The sequence below is a fragment of the Lutjanus erythropterus genome, chromosome 19, assembly GCF_056507025.1.
Source record: "Lutjanus erythropterus isolate fLutEry1 chromosome 19, fLutEry1.hap2, whole genome shotgun sequence".
Taxonomy (NCBI): Eukaryota; Metazoa; Chordata; class Actinopteri; order Lutjaniformes; family Lutjanidae; genus Lutjanus; species Lutjanus erythropterus.
Window position 1 is genome coordinate 13,901,618 of NC_139335.1, and position 13,574 is coordinate 13,915,191.

The following is a 13,574-nucleotide window of genomic DNA, read 5'->3' on the forward strand; positions in this document are numbered from 1 at the left end:
GTGTGGAAGAATTAGGAAGAATAAGATTAAGGATCAGCAAAGGTGAAAGTGGAGGAAAGGCAAATGGGCATGCTTGCACATTCAAATGTGCGTTAGTCAAATTCCTCTTGGTTAAGCTCACAGACTTCCTAAATTTAAATATCCCTGAAGACCTGAAGCAAACATAATGTTGCTATATAGATCCTCTGGACCTGCATGTGGTAAACTAGGATAATAACTTCCAGAAAGAAACCTTTGTACTACTTTGAGAGTTAAGACCATGCTTCTAAATCAGTCAACCATTTACATTAGTCCTGATCCAATGCAACATGAAAGAGGCTCTTTGTGTACAATTTTAATCTTTACATCAAGTCTTTAAGAAGGAGAATGCTCATTCATTGATAGTAAATGTTATTCAAGTTGAGTTTATATTAATCTTAGACAAAATATGTCTGCAAAGGGACACAAAAGAGGAGGAGAGGCAGTGGCGAGCAACCAAAAGCACCTTTACTCTGGACATTTTCCAATTAGGCAGTGGCTCGCCAGCAGATCAAAGCTAGGATAATCCTAGGGCTGGATGGCGTGGCTACTAGTATATGGACCTAAATATGAGAGTAACAACCAATAGGGAGTCAGGTTGACAAATGAGCATGTCAGTGTGAGTTACAGGGAAGGAAGACAAGGGTAAAGGAGTAAAGGAAGAGATGAGAGTAAGGGCAAGATAGGGAAGGAGATAGAGAATGAATCTGTGCTTAGTGTGTACAGGAGAAGGACAAGGAGGAGGAGGGGAGATTCGCGGTTGGTGCACTGGTACGTGACGTCAGCAGCTTGTTGGATTGAGGTGCTGTGTCCTGCTGATTTTAATCCTAACTCATTAAGGAAGAGAGAGCAAGTGCCTGTGCAAACCCTCTCGGGAACGAGAGAAAGTGTCAGGAGAAGGAAGGAAAACTACACACTCTATCAAGGGAGATCAGAGGAGCTAATTTACAGTTTGAAAGACAGAAGAGAAGATAAGATTTTATTTTTGCTTTTCAGTCTCATGCCTGCTTTCCCTCACTACCCTTTCCCTTGCCTGTCCTAAACCTCTTTGCTTGCAAACTTTACGTGTGGCCTGTTCAAGTATGCCCCCAAACGGACTTAACAGGGCCTTGAAGCTGCAGTTTGGCCTCATCAACTATGAGAACCGCTACCTGACAGCAGAGGCATTTGGCTTCAAGGTGAACGCCTCAGGCATCAGCATGAAGAAGAAGCAGATCTGGACCTTAGAGCAGGACGAGCAAGATGGCCAAGTAGTGTTCCTCCGCAGCCACCTGGGACGCTATCTGGCCTCTGACAAAGATGGGAAGATCACATGTGGGGCAGAGAAGCCTGACCTTGAATGTCGTTTCCTTATTGTACCCCAATCTGATGGTCGCTGGGCGCTGCAATCAGAGCCTTACCTGCGATACTTTGGGGGCTCCGCTGACTACTTGTCTTGCTTTGCCCAAGCGATCGGGGAACAAGAGCTATGGGCCGTCCATTTGGCTTTACATCCACAGGCCAGTTTGCTCAGTGTGGCACGTAAGCGCTATGCCCATCTGTCTGCTTCAGATGGAGAGATCTCAGTGGACAGCAACATTCCCTGGGGTGTGGACTCCCTGGTCACCTTGGTATACTTGGACGGCAAATACAGCCTGAAGACCTGTGACAGCCGTTTCCTCAGCAATGATGGCAAACTGGTGAAGGAGAACACCAACACTACTAGCTTCACACTGGAGCTGAAGTCTGGCAAGCTGGCCTTCAAGGACTGTGATGGGAAATATTTGACCCCAGTGGGTCCCACAGGAACGCTGCGATCTGGCCGATGCTCTAAGCCTGGAAAAGATGAGCTGTTCGATCTCGAGGAGAGTCATCCACAAGTAGTTTTTCAAGCCGCCAATAAAAGATTTGTCTCGGTCAAGCAAGGTAATTAGCCTGCCATGCAGGAAAACAGCTAATTTTTCATGTAATCACAACTCTTTCTTATATTATGATAACAAGCTTTAGTCAAAGAATGAGACTTGATTGTTTGCAAATACATTTTAAATGAGACAAGGAAAAATTACTTTATGGTTGCAACTGGGCATGAACAAAAAGGTGAAACATCTAGGCTAAGCCTACACTCTTGGAGGTTTCATGCTGAGTTAGCACTTATGTAAAGAAGAAATTATGATTGTAAACTCATTGTTAATGAATTGCTTTTGACAGAATGACACAGCAAGTTCCTCCACTGTGATTTTGCAATCATGATCCATCAGCTTTAAGTCTTACTATGTCTTGCTTCGAACTTAATCAGTGTTAGCATGTGCAACAAGGTGAGACCATTTTCAGATCCTTTATAGGGCAGTGCACTTTATTTTTTAAAACAGAGTGAACATCTTTTTAAATGCTGACCTCTTGGGAAGATAAATGTTTTTCTTCCTGGTCCTTCGTGTTACAGAAAACTGAAGCAAGATGGCTACAAAGGCTGTCATATTTTTGCAGGTTTTGGTAATGAGGTTAGCTAATAGTCTAGCTTTAGCCTATGCAAACTAGCTACAGGATAGCACAGTATGGCATGCCTCCTGACAAATAAGAATACAGAATACATTGCTGAATGGGGCAGCACCACTGCTGTAAAGTGAATTCATTACAGTCCCCAAAAAAGCTAATCAATAACATTTATCACCTAATGAGAGAGTGTGCTGCCTTTCCTGTCTGCATGTTGAATGCAGAATGGTTGACAGCCGCACTGTGGAGGTAATTGTGGTAATGGGCTTTGTCATTTCCACTGTGTGTCCATTGAAGATTAAGCGGCGTGCAAATGACTCTAGGGCAAATCGGTCCCCCTTGGGTGTCAATTACCATCAATGGACTTAAAGCCTTGCAGCTATTCACTCTTGACTGTCATCCATTGCAAGTTTTCCAAATTATGTGGGTCTAGAGACGGCCAGAGTTGGCAGCAAAAAAGAGCTACAGCCTGGCCTTACCAGACAGATCAGTTACAAAGTCTTGTGTCTTGTGATCGGCTCTGCCCGCTTTATTCAAGCAAACAATGTGGGAGAGAAAACTGTGCTCTGTTGCAGTTTTTGAAGCAAAAACGGTCCTTACAAGCTTTACAGCAGGACACATTTACTGATGTTTTAAACTAGCTGTACAATGTGTATGCAGTACTCTGAAGAATGAGGTTCTCAAACCAACCTTAGACTACAGTCACCATTTTGCTCATGCATGAATAAAATTCTGCATTAAAAAAAGGTCACTATCAGGGCAAAACTACAACATCTTGGCACTTCATCCTCATAATTTAGGGCAAAGAATTAAAATTTTAACTGTAGTATTTGGCCTTGTGGCAGTTCCACGTTTTTTAAGGAACAAGGCACTGAAAGCTGCTTAGTGGGCCCTGCAGTGCAGATTTGCATTTCACCACTCAGGGAATTACAGCAAGCGAATGAACGGGAAGGGTGGAGGGGTGACTGTGGAGGATTAGGGTTGTAACAGGCTTAAGAGAAAGGTTGAAGGATATTTCTGTGGCATCTAATTTGAACTGCAGCAGACACAGTTAAGTTATATGTGTCTGTGTATTCTCCACCACCTGACACACCCCACTAGACAGAGGTAATACAGGAGGATTAAGCATATAACACGAGATCGGCTGAAAGTGAGGCACTCAGTTTTAGCGAATGCAGCAATAACAGACTAACTGGAAAGATGGGCACAATTTTAAGCAAATTTTGAATGTCACTCTGTGTTGCTTTACTTGTACTTACACAATTTCTTTTATGCAAAACCGGTCACACAAGTTGATCTCATGAAATTTGCTTAAGAGCAAAGTTTGACACAAGCGAGGCATGAGAACATCCACAGCTCACAGGTGGCAACAAAGCAGGTTAATTGTTTAAAGTGATCCAAAAATCTATTTTTATCTCTGCCAGGCATAAGCCTGGAGGTGATCATGTGCTTGATTATATGTCTGTGTGTGCATGTTGCAAATTTTGTGCATTTTTCTTAACCCATAGTTAAAAATGATAAATCGGTAAGTAACTAATACTTAATAAGATACAAAACACACATATTTTTCTTCATTTTCAATTTTTTCTCATTTATTTCTCATTCTGGTTTTAGAGTTTTCATTTCCTTATTCAACAAATGCCTCCACCAGACAAAAACACGTCAAATAAGGCACATTTACAACAATGTCTAGACATTTTTATACATTTTTAATTTACATTCCTAACTGGTATTGCATTAAACCATACAAGGCTTCCATTTATACTAACCATGTTCGTAATGGGGTAAATAAGGGTTTAAACTTAGGCTAAATTTTGATAAAGGAAAAACTGGCATGGCAGTTTCAAAGGGGTCCCTTAGACCCCTCTAGAGGTCTGAATGAAAACAGGCTCTACCCCTTTGCAGACATGCCCATTTTATGCTAATCCCATGCGTTTTGTTTTGTTTTTTTGCATGAAGTATAAATGGGTTAATATTCCTGGATACTGGGGTCCCTACTCAGTAATGCAATTGCTTTAATTGTGTCTGACTCAAAAGCTGAGACTTTTGTGGATTCTATTAACCCAACTCTATTCATGTGTCATGATGTCCAGACCATTTTTGAAACTTGAACATGATAGTGGTTACTTGTTGGAATTAATTTCAGCTCCTTGGGGCAATCTAATCACTTCCATACCAAAACATTAATTGTCTGAATAGGCACAACTTTCACCAGGACATGCAGACTCTTATTCCAAATCGCAGCTATTGTGAATTTCTCCAAAAATGTATTTCTGTATCTATTATACTGTTACTTGGTTACAATACCATTACACTATTCTATGCATCTCAAAGAGAACTGAGACTATACAACATAAAAGCACTTTATATAGAATGTGCTTCACCTGTTGCCTGGCAGAGCTCTGCAATCTACTGAGTGTAGTGTACCCGGCAGCAGGCATTAAGAATAACTACACATAATAGCCAATCTTCTCGTGGATGGTATTGTTAACTTATGAAGGTCATAAAGAAGCATCAGTATTTACTGATGGCTTTATTATGTATCTGTAAATTAATAACTGAACATCATAGTAGTGGCACATGTGCTATGAATAAGCACAGTCATGTGTAATGACAGCTGTTGTGGTCCTGATAAAGAATCTCAAATGATGGTATCTGTGAAAAAGGAGCGTGTACGCTAGGAATGGTCAATATTGACAAAATCAAATATTCTGCTATTACCAATATGGCAACAATATTGATATAATGAGATCGTTGATAATTAATCATCAGTAATGTGGGTATGACAACTGGGTAAAGGGAAATAACAGAACAGGTAGAACAGCCCTGTAAGTTCAGAAAATGACAAAACTTTTAATGTGAAAAAAAGCCTTTAAAACCAGGAAACAACATACCAGTTTACAATATAACGATGCAAAATCAATATCTCTTTGTACACACACACTGCTGCAGTTGTAAATCTGTAGAGTTTTACACATCTGGCCCCTTCTGCCTATATGAGGAGACAGAGGCCTTGGATGAGTCATTGTAGGTAGCACAACGTATTATGTGGTGTAACAACAGACAAGCCATGAATGTAATTAAATGTTGGATTACTGCTGTATTATGTAAGTCTCCTTGGCAATGCCTGAGAGAGTAAACAGCATTCAGGAGGAGGAAAATGGCATTCAAGAGGATGCAACATTGTAATTCATAATTTCTGCCGAACAAAGGCACAATTGTCAAGACTTCCTCTTCTTCCCTTGTTACCAGGAGTGAGTATTTCAGCCAATCAGGATGTGGAGACAGACATGGAGACCTTTCAAATGGAGATTGATAAGGAGAGCAAAAAGTCTATGTTCAGGACCAATGGCGGATCTTACTGGACTTTAGTGACTCATGGAGAGATCCAGTCCACAGCCACAGAAGTGTAAGTAGCTGTTATAGTCTAAAAAGTAGAGATTACTTCCATGTTTTCACACACCACTTACCTGAATCTCTCCATCTGCCCATCCATGTCTCATTTCCCAGAGAGGTCAATACAATGTTTGACATTGAGTGGCGAGGACAGAGGGTGGCACTCAAAGCAAGTAATGGAAAGTATGTGTGCACAAAGAAGAATGGGCAGCTCTCAGCGGTCAGCGATACAGTGGGTAAGTGCTGTCAGGCAAGCCACTTATTATTCAATTTTTGTCTGAAAATACCACCACAGGTTTGTTGTTTGCACAACAGATAAACAGCATTTATTTTTCATTGCAGGTGATGACGAATTGTTCCTCATGAAACTCATCAACCGCCCCATGTTGATCCTCAGTGGAGAGAATGGCTTTGTGTGTCACCACAAGAACTCCAACACTCTGGATGCAAATAGATCTGTCTACGACATTTTCTCACTGATCTTCAATGATGGCGCCTACAATGTAAAAAGTCAGTGTTTTCATGTTTGCATAACAATCTACATTTTAACATAATCAATATATCTATATTAGGGATATATACAGTTAAATGATTAACCACTAAAAATATTTTTTGGCTGATTATGCATGTCGTCCTCTTGGTTAATTTACACACCCACACACTCTTTAATGGCTTTGCTTGCTAGCTAGAACTCTGATAATGATTTACATCAAAATTAACGTGTGTATGCAGCCTTTTTAAATGTGGCTAAACTCACTAAAAATAGACAATTCACTCTCTTCCCAATGCCAGTAGTTCAGCAAATTCAGCTTATGTGTGTGCAGAAGAGCAGAGAGAAAGACGTTTTTAAAAGTCTGTGCTGTTGAGTTCTCAGTAATTTTATAGCTTCTAACTAAATGTCTGTGGTTTGAAGTTTAGTCACTGTCCTGTGTCGCTGTTTGTACTTTCAATTATCTGCTTTATTTTATTGTTTCAGTCGCTTTCAGCTGATAGGGGCCATGTTAAGTTACTGCAAATGAAAACCCAACATTTCCTGATATTGACGCTTCATAATAAAAGCTTTTAGAAACAAAACAATTGGGAGACAATTTATAAGAAAACTGTTCAGAGCTTGACTAAAGACAAGAACTTCATCGGTTCAATACACAACTTCTAGCAGGTGTGAACTCCTATGTTGGGAATTAAACTGAGCCAAACCAAGCAGCACATGTGTATGAAAAAGGAGGTCACAGAGGTTACTGATGGAGGTGAGCCTTAGCCTGTCATGTTACTTCACTGCTGATCAGAGTTGGAGCCAATAACTGATAATAGCCAATAAGTGCCAGTCATTTCAACATGAGTGAATGCCAATTGTACCCTGTAGCCAAATGGGTGTTATCAGGTTGTTTTGTTCAGTGTAAAAGAGGCTTAAGTTAAAAAATTTAATTTGTTGTGGGAATATATCTGCCAGAAAGGTAACAAAGTCAAACATAAATAGGAGGATGGTGCAGAGCCTAATATCACATCACTGCTAGCTGGAGGGAGAAATCGTGATGTGCACTCACGTTAAGCCAGTGTTGTACTGCCAACCAGTGTGTTAGAGGGATTCAAAGAGCTAACATTAGTTTGGTACCTTGAGCCAAAGTATGTTATGACATCAAGAGCAACTCTGACTTGAGTTGAAAAATTCATACATTTGAGAAGAGGAAGATTGAACTAAAACTCAAGCTAGCCAGGACAGACAAATCAGACCTAACCACCAACTGCAGGACAGCTCTCACAAACTTATGTTACATCCATCTCCATCTCCAAGGCCTAAATATACTCCAACACAGACATGCACACAGCTGCTGACATGGACGCATAGTAGTTTGGAGGTTCTCTGACAACCTCACAAAGCTGACCAATGCTGTTGGGAAATAGGGACAATATACACCTCTATTTCACATCATTTTTTTCTTCTTTAAAACATTTTTTTACTTTAAAAATCAAAGCATCAGTTGTAGTTTAACAGGAGTCAAGCTATCAGGAGCAAAATTAGCCAAAACTGACATCCCTAATCCCCATTAATAGCTATGGTTGTTAAAAACAAATGGCTAAAATCTAATCCACTGATATCCTTCCACAGGTGTGAATGGAAAGTTCTGGTACGTCTCTAGCAATGGCCTAGTGTGCTCAGATGGAGAAAAGCCAGAGGACTTTTTCCTTGAGTTCCTGGAACATGGACGCATCGCTATCAAGGCCTCCAATGGCAAGTACCTTCGTGGAGACCAGGGAGGTACTCTTATGGGTGATGGTACAACTGTTGATGCATCTTCACTTTGGGAGTACTGATCTCTTTCCATCAGGGTGCAGGACCCACATCTATCAGTTCAAATGAAGTGGACTGACCGGATAACATTTTCCTGCCTATTTTTATACTAGCTGCCAGGTGCCCGATACCATATTTTGTTTTGCTTTTTTAATTGGGAAGAAGAGAACACTTTAGAAAAGTGTGTGTTTTTTCTTGTAAATGTTAAATGTTTTGTCTTTGAAATGACAATGCCAACATCAAACAACACATTCTGTGTGAAAATACGTAATTTCACAAATATGGATTAAGACAGTGACTCTCCCAAATCTTTCAGATTCACTCAATATAGGTACAGTCCCAAATATGTTTGAAGGTAGCCCCACTAATCCATCAGTGAAAATGCCAGAAATATAACACCATTCAGAAAGCATGGTCATGAATGGCAACAAAAGGAACCTTTAGTCCTTCTGTTGCTGCTAAATTCAACTGCCTAAAGAGTAAACGGTAAATATCTCCAAAAGCTGAAAAGATCTGTGCCAATTTGGCTCTGTGTCAAAACGGATACCAATCTGGCAGTAAAGGACAAATAGTCCTGAACAACATTCACATACTTTCACTGCAAATCAATGAAAAAACAGACAAGGATGGATCAGTGTGGCTGCATACTTTGGTTTGATAAAAAACACAAACACACACACAGAATTAACTTAGTTTGGTTTAGGTGACGAGACCTTAGTCAACTATGTTTATCTGGATCTTTCTTCTGTAACCTCTGTCAACAATCCCAGCATGTTTGTTTACAGCTTTTAAATGATTTCACTACTTTGACATGTTCTATAAGAAAACTCACTGATGTCACTCTAAGCACCAAGGAAGGTAATGCACCATTGTCTTCAAAGACATGAACGACTGGGTCCAGCGATGTTTTCATTTTATCTTAATGGACCATTTGCAGCTTCCATGAAAGCACAATTTGAAGCAAATGAAGTGGACTGGAGCAAATAGACTGTACTGTTTCAGGCACCGCTGCAATGCTGGGCAAGGATTAGGGTTAATTCAGCATCACTGCAAACACTGAAACACATTTTTTGATGTAGACTAGATGTGTAATACATATAGAATTACAGATATTAGACCCGTTCAGGAACAAAAAATATCAATAGAAATGTCATTTATCCATATTAGAGACACGCAAGAAATCACAGGGGGAGAACATTTAAAACATTTGATGGACTATACATCATTTTTAATGTACCAGGGGTGAACTCAGAAATGCTACTCTGGTGTTCTGCCTAGGGGCCTTAAACCATACTGCACTCTATATCCCTTTATACCCTGATATCATGTTCACAGTTGGGTGGTAAGATTAGAAAATATAATGGAATTAGATAAAAGATATTTTAACAGTTTACTTACTGGAATACGAGACCAATACAACAGTCCTGTAAAACATCATGCACACGGAAATGTGTTTGAATACAAATCTTTAAATAATGCTTCTTTTTGGTCTTTATGCCCACAGTCAGATGAGAGGATACCATAAACTTAATTTGTGAAATAAATGCTATGTCCACTCGCTTTGGTCAAATCCAGCTCCAATGTGTCAGCAAACAGGCTCCTTCAGACCGCTTTGGAGTTCCAGTCTTTGAGCACGGCTGGTTCAAGAGCATCCCACTGAAACTGATATGAATCTTCTCATCTAACTCTGGATGTGACAGCAAACAGCTATATTTCACAAAATGCTCGAGTGTTCCTCTAAGTAAGCTACCCAACACTACTTTTGTAAAATATGATCAGTAGCCTCTAGTGCACCCTTAGGCAGCAAAGACCTTTCAAGGGGGAACTTTGTATTGATTGCGGACTCCTGACACCCATCAAATCACTACTTTATTGGCCCAGATGTTGGTGTGCAGCACAGAACCTGAACCTGTATGCAATTTATCCTGTAGATTTTTGTCAGTTATTTCACAGGAGGAAATAAAAGCCGCAGTAGTTCAAGTGTAATGTCTAAACCAATGGTTTTGTGATGTGTGCAATTTGCAATTAATAGAGAAACATTTTAGAAAAAGTCTAAAAGGCTTGGTCACCTATGCATCCTGTATCAGCTCATTAGAGAGCCTCCAGCCATATTTTAGAATGTATTTAATATATGTAGGTGTTTTACTATCTTTGTTTTCTGATATGTTTTTTTGAAAATGTTAATGACAATAAAAACTTGACAGTATCTTTGTTCACTAGAATTATATGTCTAGCTGTGAAAACATGAGAGAAAGGTGTGATTCAGTAGTTTAGATGGTAGAGGGGGGTGGTCCTTGAGAAGAAACTGGACCGAGGCAGAAATTTCATGACAACCACAACAACCTTTTGGCCAGTTTGGCCTTCATGCCCCTCAAAAAATGATCAGCCTTGCAGCCACAGTGGCCTCGATGCCCCGCCCACACCGTTCCAGCTGATTTTGCCATTTTCGTCTCTGCCTCTTTCCTCTCATTACGGACACCTGCGTCCTTTGTTGAGATTCTGATTGGGCAACATCATATGAGTCGCAGCACACACTACCAGTAGTGGGTTAGATTTTGAGCCTGGTATGAATGGCGTGAAAACCAGACTATTAAAGTGAGAGACGGTGAAAGAAAGTGAGAGACAGACCGCTCAGGACGAGCTCGAGAACGAAGGTGCGAATCTGGACAGAAGTGTCGACATGATATAAGCTTTCTTTGATCATGAAGCCTGAAGTTAGTCTACAATAACAGTGACATGGAGCAGAGATGATTCAATGGACCTTTTTCACAGCAGCCATTCTGACACAAAATTGTAGAGTAAGCACAGGTGTTACCAACCATTTAGTCAGTGTGCTGCTATTGTTCATCTTGGCTCACTGGAAAGGCTCAGGTGTTGCTAATATGGTTCTATTCTTTTTAAGGAGATTTTCAAAATCTGCCTTGGCTGGTACGGAAGCTGTCAACTAAACTCTAGTCCAGACCAAACAACTGGACTGAGTCCATCTGAAAAGGTGGCTCTCAGTCTGCTTCCAAACAGACTCTAACCTGACCTAAGTCAAGAACTTGTATGCTTATTATGACAAAATTACAAACATCTAAAAGGATAAAATGATGAAGTGATGACATTTTATATCCAAGAGGTCAAAGGTCAACTTCACTGTGACATCATAATGTTCAGTTCTCTATCAGTCCTCTGTACTGCTCTGTAAAAACAGTCTCTAAGTGAAGACAGCATGTTTCTCACTAAAAAATTATTCACTTAAATCATATATAAAGTGAGAACTTTCATTTTGCCAAACATACACATAATACCTTTTATCAAATTCCTTTTAAGTCTTCACTACACACATTATATGAGTCTGGACAGATTTGGATGTAAAGTACAACTTTGGTTGGTGGGAACACAAAACTGTGAGGTAGCAATTCTATTTTTTGACTGCTCTGTTACATACGACCATCAACATCTGATTTCTCATTCTTCTTAACCAGCCGCCAGGGGCCTCAGTTTGAAATCTTATTTCAGTGAGGGACAACATATGTGAGGGTCATATTAATGTTGGTGGAACTTTGCACACCTCCGCTGGTTGGATCTTGCAGTTGTGATGGCATTGCAGTAGGAGCATCGCCATCTGTTGCTTGGCAGGAATCTGCACTCTGAGTGCACTCATCTAATTCATGTTACTATTATCCTCATCACCTGTACTTTTCCTACTGTGTGTATGTGTGTGTGAAGGGTGTTTCATAGTTAGAGATCAGTAATACGACAGGAAATGTCATGTTGAAAATAAAACCCTTTTCACTCGGCAGAAACTTTGACACAGTAAGAAAAGTAGCATAATTAATAACTGCCGACTACATGATGACTATATTCAGTCTAGGTGTACTACCTCCAGGGGGCCCTGATGTAATGCCCGCTGGCTCACTGGGGGAACATATATGGAACTGAGCTGCCATTAATGTTGCAACTGCTATGACGAATCATAATGTCTGTTGAAAATGGCCAATGAGCCCAGTAACTGGTTGAAAAAAAAAAATACCCTCATTATATGGCCTAAGTCAAAAACTATGGTAGTGCTTGTAACCAAAATTCCCAAATGAAGCCTTGGCAGCTATTTGGCTGGTAAATTTTAATTTCCAAAATACAGTCCAACCTTGTCAGCATTGATCCATAAATAACAGGCAGTGTGCTCTCTGATGAGATGATTTTTCCCATTCACTACACTGGGTGGCAGTGTGTACCCATCTCTCTTAGTTCATTCTCTGTTACAGTAATAGCCAGTGACTGGTGCTTGCAATCACAACAAGAACGAGCACCTGTAAGCGATCCACCAAACTGCAACCGATCTCCTGACATCTGTTAATGCTTTCAACAACTTAATGATTTAAACAAGAACAGGCTTCACCTGTCACTTGCAGAGCACAATGCTTCTACGCCCTCAAGACAACAAGATGTGATTTCACAGTGTGTATGCAAGTCTTCTCCATTGGCTTCATAGTGTTTTAAACTATTTATCCACAATAAAGTATAGTACTTTTTCTAACAATTTCATCTGCCTTTCTTCAAAACACACACTCCTATATACACACATTAAAGTTTTCTGAAGCCTAGCACATTTTATTTTGACACTTTGCCTCCCCCTGTTTAATTCTACGACAACACTGACAATGACATTGAAAATCACAGTCCATAAATACCCTGCTCACTGGCCCTGATAATTACACACTCACTGAACTGGAGATATTTTAATGGTTTAACTTGCCTTTAACGGGACAGAGCCTTTGCTTTTGGCGAAGCATTTAACTATGCAATGAGAATCAGACCAGAGAAGATTTTAACATTCGCAAAACAGAGTCTGAAAGAACACAGAAACTAAATTAAATGTTTTCATCTCAAGTAACAAACGTTTCTGACCTGAGTTTCTTCCTCTGTCTGTGTTTGAACCGGAAAACTACAGAGCTCTGGCGAGAAAGGATGGCAAGAGGTCAGCATGTTTTACTGGCAGTGTTTTCCTCCTCTGTGTGCTGTGCTGCAACACTAACTGGTTGCCTGCAGCATGTGTTGTTCTGGACAAAAATACAACTAAATTGGGGTTATTTTACTAGGTTGACAGACTTTTTTCATTAGAGAAGGTTATCTTCAAAATACAGACATTAGATAAAAATCAAACTGTGGTTTATTTTGGATTAAAGGAAAGTGCTTATTTTCAAACAGGTGGCCAGAGACTCTAAGCTTTTATGCAAATCATGTTTAAATGAAGTTCAGCCAGCTCCTTGGATCAGCCATAAAACACACACAACAAACAGATATACAGAGTGGCTGAATGGATGCATGGTGAAACTGAACAGTTTTTTGCTTTTCGTGTCTTCTTTGAGGGAGAGGGGAAGAGTCAAAGCAACCAAAAGTCAGGCCTTAAAACTGG

The 13,574-nt window shown here is 40.1% G+C and overlaps 1 protein-coding gene and 1 long non-coding RNA gene across 2 annotated transcripts in view; one reads left to right on the forward strand and one right to left on the reverse strand.

Annotated features, from left to right (window-relative positions):
* Positions 1-13,574, reverse strand: part of LOC146309467 (uncharacterized) — a 54,893-nt gene that overhangs the window by 35,116 nt on the left and 6,203 nt on the right. The window lies entirely within an intron of this gene.
* On the forward strand, positions 834-10,377 carry fscn2a (fascin actin-bundling protein 2a, retinal). The gene is made up of 5 exons (XM_084745003.1): positions 834-1,923; positions 5,740-5,896; positions 5,998-6,119; positions 6,226-6,393; positions 7,991-10,377. Exons 1-5 carry the CDS (start codon positions 1,101-1,103, stop codon positions 8,194-8,196), a joined length of 1,476 nt encoding a protein of 491 aa, XP_084601129.1. The 5' UTR covers positions 834-1,100; the 3' UTR covers positions 8,197-10,377.